General features: G+C 42.0%; 2 protein-coding genes across 2 annotated transcripts in view; both read right to left on the bottom strand.

Moving 5' to 3' along the window:
- The window catches only part of LOC311591267 (leukocyte immunoglobulin-like receptor subfamily B member 3), a 130,029-nt gene that overhangs the window by 75,029 nt on the left and 37,511 nt on the right, over window positions 1-17,489 (bottom strand). The window lies entirely within an intron of this gene.
- LOC311590784 (leukocyte immunoglobulin-like receptor subfamily B member 3-like) lies at window positions 1,754-6,434 on the bottom strand (the record flags this gene model as incomplete). The annotated part of the gene is made up of 5 exons (XM_084770045.1): window positions 1,754-2,069; window positions 4,749-5,033; window positions 5,522-5,812; window positions 5,958-6,129; window positions 6,366-6,434. 5 exons carry the CDS (start codon window positions 6,432-6,434, stop codon window positions 1,930-1,932), a joined length of 957 nt encoding a protein of 318 aa, XP_084626171.1. The 3' UTR covers window positions 1,754-1,929.

Raw genomic sequence — 17,489 nt, 5'->3', positions numbered from 1 at the left:
TGTCTTGAGGATTTCATGCTGGTGTGCAGCATCACATCTGCTTGCTGCCTTAATGGTCATCACATCTGTCATAATCTATGAGTTGTATGAAAACTCTAAGAGGGCTTCCAGCCCCTCACTAAGAAGTATCATTAGCTATGACACTTAATTGTGATTGACCTTTCTCAAGTATGGCCGCTGGAGCAGATTCATGATTCACCACCACCCTCAGAAAGAACCTAGAGATGTAAATTGTTGGAAATATAAACCACACTTAAGAGATTTTGGAGATGTAGACTGTTAGTACAGTTGTGTTAAGATGCTTTTGCTTTGCTAGTGGCTTTGATGTAGAAAATCTTAGCGAACAGCTCCACCTCCATTGCACCCCCACCACCCCTCCATTTTTATAACACTGAAATTAAAATGTGTCTGATAACCCTCTGCCCATCACATTTCAGTTGGCAGCAGTTTTCCCAGAAGAACAGAAATTAATAGCACATCTTTCAACTGAGGCATCTTAGAGCCAGTGTCCTTGTTATCACACTGACCTGGAACTGCCCACACCACAGCCAGCTTTTTCCTAACTAGAATTACCTCCCAGGGAAGGCTGGTTCACTATCTCTCACTAAATCCCCCAGGGCACTTCCTGGAAGCTGGTGGTTACACAGCAAATGTTTTCCGAATGTACACAAATAAAAGCAGCCAGCATCACCAACGTCTGTAGCTACTCATTGTGCAGGATTCTTCAGAGGCCCAAGGCCATTAGCGATGTAAGGTTGACAATGCAGCAGCCAGGTTCCTGGGGGAGGGTTTTCTCTCCAGGGTGTATGTGGACACTTTTTCTCCTGAACAATACTTGCTATCTGTGTCTTCCAGTCTCCACAAACTTGATTCAACAAATACTTGTTTTTGAAAATAGCATTGATCTGTTTTAAAAAAATCAAAATGAAAGGTGTGTGTGTGTATGTGCAAAAAAAAGAAAAAGAAAATTTTAGCGAACAACTTGAGGTTCAGAAAGGCACACTCATAGCAACTGAGCTAGGGATTTTTTTGTGGCCAGAAAACAAAAATGGCAGCTGGGCTAGTACTGGTTGATATGCATTTCCAGCTAACGCTATGCTAATGATTAAACTTTGGTTAATTTCCTGTAACAATTTTTGCCTCAAGCTTCCTGATTGAATAGATGTGTACACTGAGGACTTAAGATAGACATGAGTGATTAGTTTTTATCTTAAAGTATAGATTTGTGACTTTTATACAATAACTTTAGAAGATAAATAATAAAATAATTGATCCTTGTAAAAAATGATGAAAAGTAATGATTCTGTGGCCATATCAACAGTACACTGCCAATGAGTTCTTCTAACCATGATGCATCAGTGCCAATCTATTCAATTTTAAGAGAAATCACACAATGGACATATGTCAAAAACTGCTTCCACAAACAGATGTTGGGCATCATATAAATTAAGTCACTTATTTCTCAGTCTATGCTTCTATTTATGCTAGAAATTATTATAATTGAGCCAAGTATTTTGTTGAAAGTAGAAAAAAATTGAAATTCCTAATGTAGGTGGTAGTGTAGTCATTTAAAATTATTTTAAAAATGTAACATGAAAGCCAGACAAAGTAGAATGTGTACAAAGATGAGAAGCCAACCCTGGTTGGTGCTGCAGGATGTTTCCCTATGTCATGAGATTAGAACAAATGACAGAAAAAGTCCACAGCAAGTTGTAAGACAATAGCTTTAATTTGGTGAGACGGATACTCCCCACCCCCCACCCCATGAAACCAGTCCTTTCACTTCCACTCAATTTACAGTGACTCCTGATATGTGCCTGATGGCACTTCTCCAACCAGACCACTGCATTTTCCTAATAAACCACCCTGAAATCTCGTATTTTTTTTCTGGTCCCTAGAACCACAAAAGATGCATTTTTGTCTCTCTGTTCATCTTACATCTCCATGTTGAATCTTTCTCCAGCTGTGACAATCTTTAAACACCAAAATTCCAAGGACCACAAGGACCAAGCCAGCCATCCCCATCCTGATAAGGTTCTCCACTGTGTGATGGTACTGTGTATCTGGAGCTGTGGTCAAAGAAAGCAGGGAAGATCAAAGTCACCCAAGGATAATTAGACATCAAAACATTTGGACCAGCTTATGACTGAGTAGTCTCCTTACTCCCTTGTCTGTGGTTTGAATATGTTTTGTGATTCAGTGATGTTCTCATCAGACTCTAATAACAGAAGAGATGATACAAAATTGATACTTAATTAGTACTTGAGAATTCTAAGTGAGTCTTGGAGATCAACATCCTGTCTAATAAATGCACATTAGGATATTTGCATAACTTCAAAATGATCTAGTACAAGCTCTTTCCCTGGAGTGCCATGATTCCTTCTGGTTTTCTTATTGGATTATTCACAAATATCACACTGTTTGAGTTTCAACTTGGGTCTAAGCCTCAAGTTTAAATAAACCCTGAGAATGAATAATTGGTGAAGAAAGTCATCTTTCATTTCTGTTCAAAACTAGAGAGACCTCTATGCTTGCTGTCCAGTCTGGAGAATGGAAACATGAAAGGTAATTCGCTAGAGATGGATCTCCATGGAATCATTAGGTGAAGATTTATTGTCAAGGAAGAAAGATTGCTCCTCAATGGCACTCAGAGACTATCTTCTCTGTATTCACCACATCTGGTTCCCATTGTCCCTTATCATCCATTCAGCATCTCATTAAATGAGTTTAATAGTTTAAAACACCTGCAATGTAAGTCACACGGATATGAATACACTTATATCGGTATTTTAATATATGATGTGTACACCTAACATACCAGCTGAAAATAAATATCCAAGGACATGGTCATTGGACGTTATTAGTAGGGATAAAGTTTCATAACATGTAACCATATATGTATAACTACATGTGTTTAGACATAGATATATACATATCTATTTATGTAACATTTAATTATTGGCATGCATGTTTGAATTAATGAATATTGGTGTAGAAAACAATTGTTTTCACAGAGACAGAGGCAATTGGCAGTCTTCACATTAACTCAGATAAGTCAGATGCAACACACAGCGCATGGCTTTCTCATCCTTGAAGCCTAAGTTATTTGTGGGTTTGTGGAAGAGCAAACATAAACATACAAAAGACTGAGACACTGAGATATAAATAAGAATGTCTTGTGGAGGAAGAGAGGGATACAGAGAAGGGAGTAAAATAAGAAAGGAGGGAGAGGGGAGGACGGCCTGTTGTATGAACATGTCCCTGTAAAACCCATCACTATGTACATTGATGATTTCAACTAAAGACTGCTGTTAAAAGACTTGCTGTCACTTTTACCTATAAAAAAGACACACTAACTGAAAACGAATTGCATGGGGGTTTGAATGTAAAAAACGGGCCCCCTAGGCCCATGGGGTGTGGACATTAGGAGGTGTAGCCTTGTGAAAGATAGTGTGTCTCACTTTCTGCTGCCTGTGGACCCAGATGTGGAACTCTCTGGTTCTTCTCTAGCAGCATGTCTGCCCGCATGCGACCACGAAGTGAAATGTCAGGTTTGAATAAAAATGGCCCCTAAGCCTGGCCTGGTGGTGCATCCTGTAATCTAAGCACTAGTGGAGGCAGAATCAGGCATATCTCTGTGCATTTAAAGACACTCTGGTCTACAAAGGGAGTCCAGGGCTACACTGAATGACCCTGTCTCAAAAAAAAACCCACCACTTCCAAAAAAAATCTGGCTTCTACAAAAATAGCCCCTGTAGGGCCACAGGAAATGGCAGTATTAAGGGGTGTGGTCCTATTGGAGCAGGTGTGGTGTACTTAGATGTCTGTGTAATTATATCCTCCTGCTGCCTGCATATAAGGTAGAACTCTTAGCTACCCCTCACATCTTCACTGCCTGCAAGCCTCCATGCTTCCTGCCATGACGATGAGGAACTAAACCTCTGAACTATAAGCCAGCCAACTAAATGTTTTCCTCTATAAGCATTACTGTGATCATGATGTATCTTCAAAGCAAAAAATGCTCTAACCAAAAGATGCATCACTTAGAACAGTTGCTCAAAGTGTATCACATTTAGAAGGAAGAGTTCATCTGAGTTACAATAGCAGAAGGACAACACATTTGAAGAAACCCACTTTTCTCTGGATTCATAAGGTTCACTGTTATTATCCATGAATGTTTCTGCACATCAAGCACAGCGGGTAGCTTAGATTCCACGACATTGGGTTCAGTAGCCCTGTCTCAAGCACCCAACACACATAGCATCCTTTCCTGCAATCAGGCATCAGTTCTAATATCATTCAAAGTAAATACTAAGGCTTTCGTACCTGACAGCCAAAACTCTAAACGGTTACTGGGCACTGATCAAAGGTATGAACTACTCAAGAAATAGTAATAACATGTGAACCCAACTCCAGTTGGGGGTCAGAAGGCCCAATGTGAACTGAGCACTGGATGACCCACTGGATTTATTCGGTATATATATATGCAACACTGGAGCTCTTCTTTTTTTCCTTCATTAGAATGAACATATTATATGCCTGTTGTGAAATACACAGAAAGGTCACATGCCCTCCTGAGATGACAGTGTGACTTTACAAGTGTAAACTCTTAGCAGAGAAAAACCCTATTATGTAAAATCATACACTAAACAGTTTTCCAGTTCTTCTGGGATTGGCGGAGAAGAAACTACTGTTAATATACTCCTTTCCTCAAAGTAGATCCAAGGGTTGAGGGAGTGTCCTCTCACCTGTCACCACCAGCTCCAGCGTGTCACTGTGTTTTGACCACCCAGCAGAATTGTAACAGTAACAGCGATATCGCCCTGCGTTATGCTTTTCCATGGATCCTATGGAGAACTTGACCTTGTTACTACGTTCCTTTGGAATTTGTCTATCCCAGGGTGCAGGGCTTCCTTCTTTATACAGGAAATATATTTTAGTATCCATGGTCCCAATACACCAAATGGTCACAGAATTCCCTGAGGCAATTGCAGAATTTGGCTTTGCCCACAAGGTAGGTTTCTTGAGGGTACCTACAAGGAATTAGGAGAAGTAGAGGGGCTCTGAACAGTTCTAAAGTAAAGACAAAACTTATTGCTGACAGGCCACCAGGATGAGACTTGAGGCTGTGATCACATGGTGGGGAAGGATGTCCCCTTCTGTCAAAGACATAGGGAAGGGAAATATGGTGAGAGAGGGAGAGGGAAGAACAGGAGCACACAAGTGAGGGGATAACAATGGGGAAGTAATACGAATAAATTACTTAAATAAAAATAACAATCACTGCTATGAAATTTACCCCTGAATATCAATTGAAGCAGTAAGGCCATGGGTAAGTCAATAACTCTCTTGAAATTCCCAAGTTGGATTATCACTATCCCCTGCCCTCCATTACAAACAGTGAGTCCTAAAGTCAAGGGTCCCAGGATTACTGAGAGCTCAGCTTCAAAGCACACCAGTCTCTTCACTGAGCATTTGTGTCAGGAACAGTGTGACTAGGAAGAGTCTCAGGCTTCCTTACCTGAGACCAGGAGCTCAAGGGGGTCACTGGCTTCTGACCACACATGAGGATTAGTTGTGAAATAGCCAAAGCATCTAAACGTCCACATTTCCGTAGAGGTTATTGGACCCACTTGGAACCTGGTCAGATTCACCCCAGAGTATTCATATTTGGAACTGTAGATTTTCTGATCATTCTTCCTTAAAATGAACCGGTCAAATTTCTGATCTGAGGCACATGAGATGAACACAGTCTCTCCTATCTTTACAACAGGGTTTTCCAGGGCCAAAAGGGTGGGTTTTTCATAGGCTCCTAGGAAAGATACATATGGAATAATAAATGAGCTTATACAGAACTATTGTCCCCCATGGATAGGCTGTGGTATGTGGTGATTGTGTTAGACAAGTGTTTACTGGAGCATAAAATCTGGATCTAAGACCCCTTAGAGCACTCTCACCTGTAACCACCAGCTCCAGGGGGCTACTTCGTTCTGACCACCCAGCAGAGGTGTAAGAGTAGCATTGGTATCGCCCTGCATTCAGTTGCGTCACAGATGAGATGGTGAAATTTGCCTTATTGTTGTGGCCCTTTTTGCTCTGTGCGTACCAGGATTCTTGGCTTTGCTCTCTCTATATAACATATATTTAGGTTTCATGGGTCCCCTCACACGAGATAGTCACAGAGCTCCCTGATGTCACCACGGGACCTGGATGAGCCCGGATGGTGGGCTTGGGGAGGGTTCCTGCAGGGATGTAGAAAAACAGGAGGAATGTGTTAGGACAGTGGCTCAAAGAAGGTCACACTTGCAAAGGACACTTAAGCTGAACTACAAAAGCAAAGGGACACATAAAGACACTATTTTAACCTGGAACTTGGCTTCCACTGTTAATACCAAGCCTTGTTTCAGCATTTCAGGTCCAACTGTACCACACATTCTGTGACACTGGTTTAAGAAGCACCAAGTCTCAATCACCCACCACACAACAGGTACTGTGTCACCAGGGAGACGATAGATCTTCCTTACCTGAAACCAAGAGCTGTAGGTGGTTGCTGGGCTCTGACCACAGCTGGGGGCGGCTCATATTATAGCCATAGCATATGAAACCCCATCTCTCATTGGTGGTCACAGGGCCCACTTTGAATATGGCCTGGAATATCCCAGTGGTTGTACTCTGTGAGGACACAGTTGTGGAGACCTTCCAAGTTCCCTTCATTAGAATGAATCTGTCATATGCCTCTTGTGAGTCACAATGAAGGGTCACATATCCTCCAATGCTCACAGCAAGGCTGGGAAGGGCTGAAAGGGTGATGTTGCCAGGGAGATATCCTAAGAAAGGAGAGGAAGCCCTTTCAGTGGACTCACATAGGAAGCAATATTTTCCTCTTCTGACATTTGAGAAATAAGCCCCAAGTGAACATATTCCTTTACTCATGGCAGATCCTGGGGTTGGGGGAGGGTCTTCTCACCTGTCACCACTAGCTCCAGGATTTCACTGTTTTGTTCTGACATGTCAGTAGGGTTTTTACAGGAACACCAATATTGACCTGCATGGTTCCATACAACTGAAGAGATAGAGAAATTGGCTTGCTTCTTGGTATCAGGAAGGGTTGTTTGTAGCAGGTTATCTGGAATTCCTTCTTTGTAGAGATAGTACTCCTTAACATGTAACGGCCCTTCACAGAAGATTGTCACCTGGCTCCCAATAGCTACCACACTGCTTGGCACCACCCTGATTGTGGGTTTGGAGAGTTCCCCTGCAAGAAAATCGGCAGCTGGGTCCAAGGACTTCTCCTCAGATGCCAGCTCTCAGACCCAGTATGTTTCAGGCATCCCAAGAGTCAGTGCATACCTGCTGTTCTCCATCTCTGCTGCTCAGGAGTGACATGTAGTCCCCACAATGATGTCCAATCTCAGACAGCTAAGCAAACACTCACCTGAAAGTGCAGGGTTCCTGGAGACCAGGCTCAGTCCTGCAAGAGAGTTACCTCTAAGTGTTCGCTCTGAATATGAGCAGACCTTGCAATTGCAAATGATTTCTGAGCTGTTGAGGCATTGATGGACCATGGCATGGGTTTAAGTTGCATTCCCTCTCAGACCAGAATTCACCATCTTAATCTTCGCATCTCACCAAGACACAGCAGGGCAGTGAGAGTGGGAGTCATGGCATCTTCCAGTTGCCAGAGGTGGCAGATATTTTGTCTTCTTGTTGTAAGAACCCACACAAAGTGTATGTCCTATTCAGGCTTATTTCTTCTTTGTGTCATGAGGACATCATCTTATCAGGCTCTGAGGAAGAGGAACTAATCTTGTGGGGTGGCTGCCTGCTATTTCCCCAGTTCTGTGCTGGGTTGGGATGTAGATTATGTGGCTTCTGTATATTGGTTGTTCTTTACTTTTGGATTTGTTTCTGACAGAACATCTTGAATCTTATTCAGGTCTCAAATTCCTCATTCTATTTCCTCAGCTCCCTGTGTGGACATTACAAACACACCCACATTGGGCTTTGGTCTCTTCTTGCAGATCATCACCACTTTACCCATCTCCATCTGCCTGAATGGTCCCAATCACCAGAAACTAGGACTAGACACAAACAAAAACCGGCCATCTTCCTGGTCCAGCACTTTCACATGAGGAGGCTTAGAGCTGGTGGCACTTTTTCTGTCGAAGCTTCTTCTTGGTTCTACTTATTCAAACAGAACAAACTATTGGCCAGTTGGCTACCCGGCCCTTGAGATGATTTGGGGATGTTATGTAAACTTTTCCTGGGGATATATAAACAATGCCCACTCATTAATGGTGAGACACATTGTGCAAAGACTCCACACAAATCCAGCTGGTGAACTAATGGTCTATGTTAGGGTCCATTACAAATGTGTGACCCTCTCTGTATATCTATTCAATATAGTAATTGAAGTTTTAACTAGAGAGATAAGACAACTAAAGGAGATCAAAGGGATATAAATTGGGAAGGAAGAAGTCAAATATTGCTATTGGAAGATGATCAGATACTATATATAAGTGAACTGAAGTTTCTACCAGAGATCCTACAGCTGATTAAAACCTTCAGCAAAGTAACCGTATACCAAATTAACTCAAAATATCAGTAGTTCTCCTCTATATAAATGATAAACAGGCTGAAGTATAAATTCCCGAAAATTACCCTTCACAATAGCCGTAAAATAAAAATATCTTAGTTTAATTCTATCCAATTAAGTAAAAGACCTACATGATATGAACTTTTAGTTTCTGGAGAAAGAAACTGAAGAATTTATCAGAAAATGGGAAGATGTCCCTTGCTCATGGATCACTACAATTCACATACTAAAAATGACCATCTTTTTTTTCCATGATATATATTATTTTATTAATTTGTTCTTGTTACATCTCAATGGTTATCCCATCCCTTGTATCCTCCCATTCTTCCCTCCCTCCCATTTTCCCCTTATTCCGCTCCCCTAAGACTGTTCCTGAGGGGGATTACCTCCCCCTGTATATGCTCATAGGGTATCAAGTCTCTTCTTGGTAACCTGCTGTCCTTCCTCTGAGTGCCACCAGGTCTCACCCTCCAGGGAAAATGGTCAAATATGAGGCACCAGAGTACGTGAGAAAGTCATATCCAACTCTCCACTCTACTGTGGAGAATGTTCTGACCATTAGCTAGATCTGGGTAGGGGGTTTTAAGTTTATGGCTTGATTTGTCCTTGGCTGGTGCCTTAGTTTGAGCAGGACCCCTGTGCCCAAATCTGCGTATCATAATGTTCTACTTGTAGGTTTCTAGGACCCTCTGGATCCTTCTACTTTGCCTTTCTCCCATGATTCTCTCATCTAGAGTCCCAGTAGGATGTCCTCCCCACTGTCCCAGTTTCCTGGTAAGTGAAGACTTTCATGGACATGCCCCTTGGGCTAATATGCAGATATAAGTGAGTATATACCATTTGAGTCTTTCTGCTTCTGGGTTAACTCACTCATTATAATCATTTCTTGCTCAGTCCATTTATCCACAAATTTTGGGAATTCTTTGTTTTTAATAGCTGAATATTATTCCATAGTGTATATGTACCACAGTTTCTTTATCCACCACCAAACCAAATAACCCAATTGAGAAATGGGGCTTGGAACTAAACAGACAATTCTCAACAGAGGAATACCAAATGGCTGAGAAACACTTAAAGAAATGTTCAACCTCCTTAATCATCAGGGAAATACAAATTAAAACAACTCTGAGATTCCATCTTACACCCATCAGAATGGCTAAGATAAAAAATTCAAGCCAAACGACATCCTGGCGAGGATGTGGGGTGAGAGGAACACTCCTTCATTGCTGGTGGGAATGCAAACTAGTACAGCCACTTTGGAAATCTATCTGGTGCTATCTCAGAAAAATGGGAATAGGGCTTCCTCAAGACCCAGCTATTCCACTCCTTGGAATATACCCAGAAGATGCTCCAGCGCACAACAAGTAAATTTGCTCAATCATGTTCATAGCAGCCTTATTCATAATAACCAGAACATGGAAAAATGACCATCTTACCAAAAGCAATTTACAGATTCAATGCAATTCCTACCAGAATTCTAAAAAATTCTTTTCAAATCTGGAAAGAACAATACTCATCCTGTACAATAAAAGAATGTCTGGAGGTATCTATATCCCTCCCTCAACTCAAGGTGTAGTACAGAGTAATAGTAATAACAAACATACATATTTTGGAAAAAATGAGAAATTTAGCCAATGGATTCATTTTGAAATGCAAGAAGTAAATTCATACACCGATGCACACTTGCATTTCAACAAAGGAACCAAAACATTACAACGGAACAACAACAAAAAAGAATCATCAACAAATGTTGATGTTCTAAATGTATGTTTGCAAGTAAAAGAATGCAACGATATCCTTACCAATCACCCTGCACAAAATTCAGTCGAAATAGACCAAAGACCTCATGATAAAAGTAGAAATACTAAATTTGATAAATGAAATCGTAGAGAATATCCTTGAATGCACTGGCAGAGGACACAAATTCCAGAACAGAACACCAGCAGCTCAGGCACTAAGAGCAACAAGCAATAAATGAGACCGCGTGAAACAGAAAAGGTTCTGTAAGGCAAGAGACACCATCAAAAAGAAAAACTGCCAGGCTACAGAAATGGAAAAGATCTTCACCAACCCTGCATCTGATAGAGGGCTTATATCCAAAATGTATAAAGCACTCAAGAAATTACACAACAACAAATGAAATAACCCAATTAAATGGGGTACAGAGCTAAATTAGAGAATTCCTGACAAACAGACACCTAATGGCCAAGAAGCACTTAAAAAATTGACCAACATCCTTAGTCATCAAGAAAATACAAATGAAAACCTCTGAAATTCCGTCTTACACATGTCAGAATGGCTAAGATCGAAAAACTCAAACAATGGCTCTTGTTGGTGAAGATGTGAGGCAAGAATATTCCTCTATAACTGGTGAGAGTGAAAACTTGTACTCAAACTTTGGATATCCCTTTGGCAGTTTCTCAGAAAATTTATAAAAGTTCTACCTCAAGATACAGCAACACCGCTCCGGGGCATGTTCCTAAAATATGCTCCACCATAGCACAAGGACGCTTACTCAACAATATTCACAGCAGCTTTATTTATAATGACAGAAACTAGGAACAACTTAGATGTTTCTAAAGCAATAAATGGATAAAAGAGACTGTGGTACATTTACACAATGGAACACACCTCAGCTAATAGTAACAATAACACCATAAAATGTGCAGGAAAATGCATAGACCAAGATAGACCATACTGAGTGAAGTAACCAAGACACAGAAATATAAAGATGGTACGATGGTATGTACTCACTTATAAGTCAATAGTAGCCAAAAACCACAAGATAATCATGTTATAATCCACAGATCCAAACAAGCTAAGTAACAAGTAGGGGACAAGGAAGGACCATTAAATCACTTTGAGAAGGGGAAGCAAAACAGACACCTGGGATGGATGGTGGGAGGACACTGGATGAGTAAGGGGAGTGGGAGGGGAACAGAAGGAATCATGCATGGGGAGGATCATGGGAGAGAGAACAGGAAGCTATTGTGCGGAGATGTATGTCTGGGACAAAAGCTAGAAATCAAGGACAATTAAAACTCTCTGGAGTCTGTGAGAGCCACTTTAAGTAAGACTTGTAGCAATAGGGGATACAGAACATGAACCAGTCACGTCTGTCTCTTAACCAGGAAGGGCGTCCAGAGATGGGGATAACAAACCAGACACAAAACTCTCGAACCACAATTTTCCTGTCTATAAGGGGTGCAGGGATAAAATGGGGACAGAAAGTCATGAATTGGCCAACCAAGGACAGGCCCACCCTGAATCCATGCCATGAGAGAGAGCTCACCCCTGACACTATTAAAATTACTCTGCTATACTCGAAGACAGGAGACTAGCAGAACTGTCATCTGAATGGGTTCATCCAGCAGCTGATGAAAACTAAGAAAGTGGCCCAAGTCCTAAGAGTAGCTGGAACTCAGGATATCTTCTAGAGGAGATGGGGGAAGGATTGAAAAGGCCAGAGAAGTTGAGGGCAGCACAAGAAAAACCTACAGAATCAACTAACCTGGGCCCATAGAATCTTACAGAAATGGAAACACCAACCAGAGAGCATGAGTGCCACGGACCCAGGTACCCTACACATGTGTAGCACATGTAAAACTTGGTCCTCCACTGGGACCGAAAACAGCAGAACCAGGGTCTGAAATTGACTCTATTGTTGACCTTTGGATCCCTATTCCATAACTGGGATGCCTGTCTATCCTCAATACACCAAGATGTGTCCAGTCCTATTACAATTTGATTTGTCAAAGTAGGTTTATATTCATGGGAAGTCTCCTATTCTCTGGATAGGAAGGAGGAGGGCATAGGGTAGGATGAGGGAATGAGAAGAGAGAAGGGATGAGAAGCTCCAAAGAGGAAGTAAATATTAATTAAAAATTAATTTAAAAGAAATTAATTAATTAATTAATTAAAAAAGAAAATAAGAAATTTATGGTCAACTGTTTTGGGTCTTACTATGTAAGTCCCGGTGTCCTGGGACTCACTATGTAAACCTGGGTATGTGGGAATAACAGAGATTCACCAACAAGCAATGGACTGCCAAGTGTTGACATAAGAGCGTGTCCCACAATGGAAAGCAGTGTTGCTAACTTTTCGGTGGTTTGCCATCAGCCCATTTTCATGATAGTTATGAGTTTGGGAGTGCTTATGACCTTGAAGTACACAGGATCTATTAAATTTCTGACCTTTTTACAGTCTACTTGAGGTACAAGTGGTTTTCAGTCATATAAACATAACAGTTAAAGGACCCCTCTCTAGTCTCATGAAATACACATTGTTCACACATTAAGGGAACACAGTAAATGTCACCAAAATTATGAGGTAAAAAAACCAGAAATGTAAGTTGAAGTTCCAAAGTGCAGAAGGTTCCGTGTTGATCTGCTTAAATTAGCTGACATTTTTGGAATATGGAAATCCAACCAAGACAACCCCATCTGCCCATCCTCTGGAGAGGATGCTGTTTGCTGTGTGACCAAATGCTAGAGGAGCTAGAAGGAAATACCAAGGTACAGAAAGGGGAAAAATGCATTATGGGCATTGAATTAGGTACCAATGTATTCTAGTCAGAATTCATCAGTTGTTGCAGGATATTTGTTCACATAGTGAACTCCATAATTATGAACTGCAAAAAAAAAATCTGTTTCTAATTGTGGTACGACTCAGCCTTGGACCCTAAGGGCTTTTTGTTTTCTGTAAACAAGTAATTGTGGTATGGGTCAGCCCTACATCACACCTTTAATCCAACAGCTAAATAAATTCTACCACAGGTCAAGCAGCAGAGTAAGGAACTAGCCTGAAGGAAAAGAACGTAAGTCAACAGAAAAGACGGACATTGAATTGCAAGGCATTTAAGACAGCATGGAGGAGAAAGGGAACTTTTTTCTTGAACTTCAGCTGGGTAGGACGGTCAATTGTGGGCACTCTCTGCCTCTCTGAGGTATGAGGCATTCATGCCAGCATCTAGCTCCTGAATCTTCATTGGTAAAATCAACATTCTGAGATTTGGGTTTTTAAAACACACCTATCTCTGTAACTGGGAGCTAGAGTAGTCATGTAGGAGAGTGATGCTCATATTTATGTGAGGATCTTCTTTATGTGTGACTTTAAACATCCCTTCAAAGGCACTTCCACACTTGGAAGTCCAGGTCCCAGCAGATTGACATTATCAGCCAAGCCTGGGGTATGAAATCCTTCCTTGTGATATCTGAACAAACACTTCTTCATGCCAGATAAGGAACTGGTGATAGACCTAAGTGAGGATAAGAAAAGTCCAACGTGGTGAGCCTGAAAGTTTTAGAAAATTATTTATAGATATGTGGGTGAGTATATTTGTTTACAAGAACAAAAATTACCCAGTGATAGGTGAGTCATCTAATTCAACCACAGAATGGGAGACAGCTCACAAAACCTGAGAACCTGGCATGCCCTTAGAAACCTGGAGGTCACACAACAGCATCAAGTGTATCCTTTCTAGGCAGCCCAGTTGCCAGGAGACAACAACAGGAACATCTCAGGACAGAATAGTTTGAAATTACTGTCTTAAGCCATAGTGGGGAAACAAGATCTAAAGAGGACCACCCTGTTTCTTAATTGGCAAAGGAGTGGACAAGACCATTACAAGACAGAAGTTCCCAGGAGAGGGGGCTTAGGGGAAATGTTCCCAAGACCAGATGACCCACTGAGGGTTTGCTCACTCCCCTCCTCGCCTGTGCTCTGCTTTCATTACTTCTTATTTTTGTTCCTCTGACTTCCTCATTCCTGGACAAGGCAGCCCCTCCTCTTCAACACTCGGCATCTGAACCTCAGTATTTCCTCCTCCTCACTCCTTCTCTCCTGACCACAGCTCTTTAGCTGACACTGCAGCTTCTGCCTTAATGTTCAAGTCCCTCATGCACACCGGAGGAATATAAGGAGCTTCCCCATCATACAGAAGGGTAATATTTACCAATGTTCAACATCAACCATGTCACAATCTCCATGTTCCCTCCCTTGGTCTAATATAGTGTTAATGTATTTTCTCTCAGGATGACTATGGGAATCCAACAGTCTGGTGATGTTGAAAAAACTTTAAATCTTGCTCAAACCCTTACAGTAAAAAGCAGTCCACAGAGTGGGTTTACAAAAAAAAACTAGAGTTCAATCTAAAACTGGATAGAAATCTGCTATTTTATAATCTAATTAAAAACGGAATTTAAAAGATCTTGTAATAGAGGCATCTTGAATAGGTGGAGAATGCTCAGCATCAACAAGTTATTAAAAGGAAGTTTCAGAGCCATGTAAGGGACAGTTCCCTGACTAGTCACTCACTGAGGCCCTAGAAATACCACCACAACAATCATTTTTGGTAGCCCATCACATAAGTACCCTTTTCTGAAATTAACACATAGATTGGTTATAAAATATGGAGTGATCAAACTGAACCTGAGATGGACATTTCCTCCTATTAAATGCTACCTATCTGTGTGTGATGGTACATGCCTTTAATCTCAGTACTAATGAACCAGAGACAGGTAGATCTCTGAGAGACTGTGGCCAGTATGTTCTACAAAGTGAGTTCCAGGACAGCCAGGGCTATGACACAGGGAAACCCTATCTTGGAAAAAAACCAACAACAACTTTGTAAAAACTTCATAACCTGGAATATGTTGTGTAGATTGTGAGTGGAGCAATCTCATCTATGGTCCTACCTAACCCTATGCCTTATAGTATGTGCCTGCAAGGCATGCTCTACCTATTGTATGATAGTATCATGACCTTTAAGGTAATAGGTAACTGCTTTCTTACAGAGTAAGAGGTGGGTTTTACAGGAGAGCATCCATGCATGAAAATATACACTGGGGGCAGTGGCATGGGGCCACGGTTTTTGAAAGATGAGGTCCTTGATGCATTCCGATGAGGAGGATTGTGTTCCAGAGCTACACAGAAATGTTTACCCCTGCCCCAAGAGCAATCTGATCCAGAGGAAATACTTAGCACACTATATTAGAAGTACCCAAGCTTAGATCATCCAAGATGCTGTCAATCACACATTGACTCTGATCTGAGGAACAGCAGTGACCACACAGCCACCAAAGGACCATCATGAGAGCACCAAACAATAGTGCTGATGTTTCTCAGAGAGAAGGAAATCCTGTCATATGGAATGTCCATGCCCTCCTGCCACAGGACCATGGGACCATGTTCCAGTGATCTCCCAGGGACACCAGGATGCCACCACTGCTTTTCCGGTTGTGGCCTGATTCAGTGCAGGCCAAGGAGATTGTGTTTGATGATGGGGTGCTGTTCGAGTCAAGCCCGAGTGAGGACTGCATTGCCCACACCACAAGCCCCATGGATGTCCTCCCATGGGGCCAGAGCCATGCTTAGTGCCAGGAGCTGGATCATGCACAGGTGGAAACTAGGGGCAGCACCAAAGCAGGGGTCTATGGTGGATGAGGCATGTGATGGAACCAGAGACTCAGAAGGCGTGAGTGAACAAAGCCACAAGTCCCTGGGACAAGAAGCTGATCTGGGCCAACATCAGTGATTTCTGAAAGCAACCCAAAGAAGAACATCTGCTTAATGGCCAACAAATCCCAGTACCAACGGGAGTAGGAGGCCATTTAGGCCTTGAAGGCCAGCAACAATCTGGTGAATGGAATGGGAGCAGGAGAGTTGGCCCTGTGGACACAGAAGTAGGAGAACTGACCTTGAGTACACAAGAACAGGAGAGCTGGCCTTAAGGAAATGGGAGAAGGTGATCCAGCCCTAGATACATGGGACCTGGAGAGCTGGCCCTGCTCTGAGGACACAGAACTGGAAGAGTGAGCCCTGCCCTGAGAACGTGGGAGCGGGAGATCCAGCCTTGCCATGATGACTTGGGAGCTGGTGAGCGGCCCCTGCCCTGATGACTTGGGAGTGGGAGAGTGGGCCCTGCCCTGAGGACAAGGGAGCAGGTGAGCCAGGCCCTTCCCTGGGGACCTGAGAGCTGGAGAGTGGACCCTGCCCTGAGCACATAGGAACAGGTGAGCCAGCCATGCCCTGAGAACATGGGAACAAGAGAGGAGGCCCTAACCTGAGGACATGGGAACAGACCTTGATCCAGGGCTTTCAGTAGACCTCACCCCAACTTCTACCCCATGTATGACCTGCTGGAACACATAAAAGGCAAGCCAATTCAAAGATTAAGAATCTCCTTGCCACAGGGCAACAACAGGATATCTGACAGCAGTCCAAGTGAGGATCCAGTAACCCTAATGTAGACCTCAAACCAGACCCATGACAAAGTAACGATGAACATTTAAAAGTAAATATATGTGGACAAAATACTATCCTTCATGATATACTACAACTTTTGTGACAAGATATTTTTGTTTGTCTGTTTGTTTAATTTACTGAAGGGAGGAGAGGGATTTTGGTGCATGATGTGTAAATCATAGAGAATTTAAAAAATTAAATTTTTAAAAAAGGAAAAAAAAACCCACAAATTGCATCATGCCACAGAACACTGCTCTGCAGAGAAAAATTAACTATGGCTCGATCTCAAGAGTGTATGTGGAAGAAACCACCCAATTAAAAAAATCACACACTTTGTCTCCTTTCATAAAATGTCTCAAAGTACAAAATTATAGAGAGAGAACAGATGAGAGATGTCAGGTTCTCTCAGGAATGAACAATGGGACTATTGGAGCCTGCATTAGAGCCTCCAAATACTTCACTTTGTAAGTTGATGGTGTCAGGCACTTAAATATAGTGACAGGAAGTTGATTGATATGGCAAGGCTGGGTGAGAGCTGCTTGTTTCTGAGGCTTCCCAGAAGCCTATTTGCATTTTAAAAAATAAAACTGAAATATAAAAGTCTGATATCCCATGAGTTTTATGAAAATGGAGTCTCAAGAATTAAAAA

The sequence above is a fragment of the Acomys minous genome, assembly GCF_964271855.1.
Source record: "Acomys minous genome assembly, chromosome: 20".
In the NCBI taxonomy this organism is placed as follows: Eukaryota; Metazoa; Chordata; class Mammalia; order Rodentia; family Muridae; genus Acomys; species Acomys minous.
Note: the sequence above shows the minus strand (reverse complement) of the source record. Positions and strands in the feature narration are given on the sequence as shown.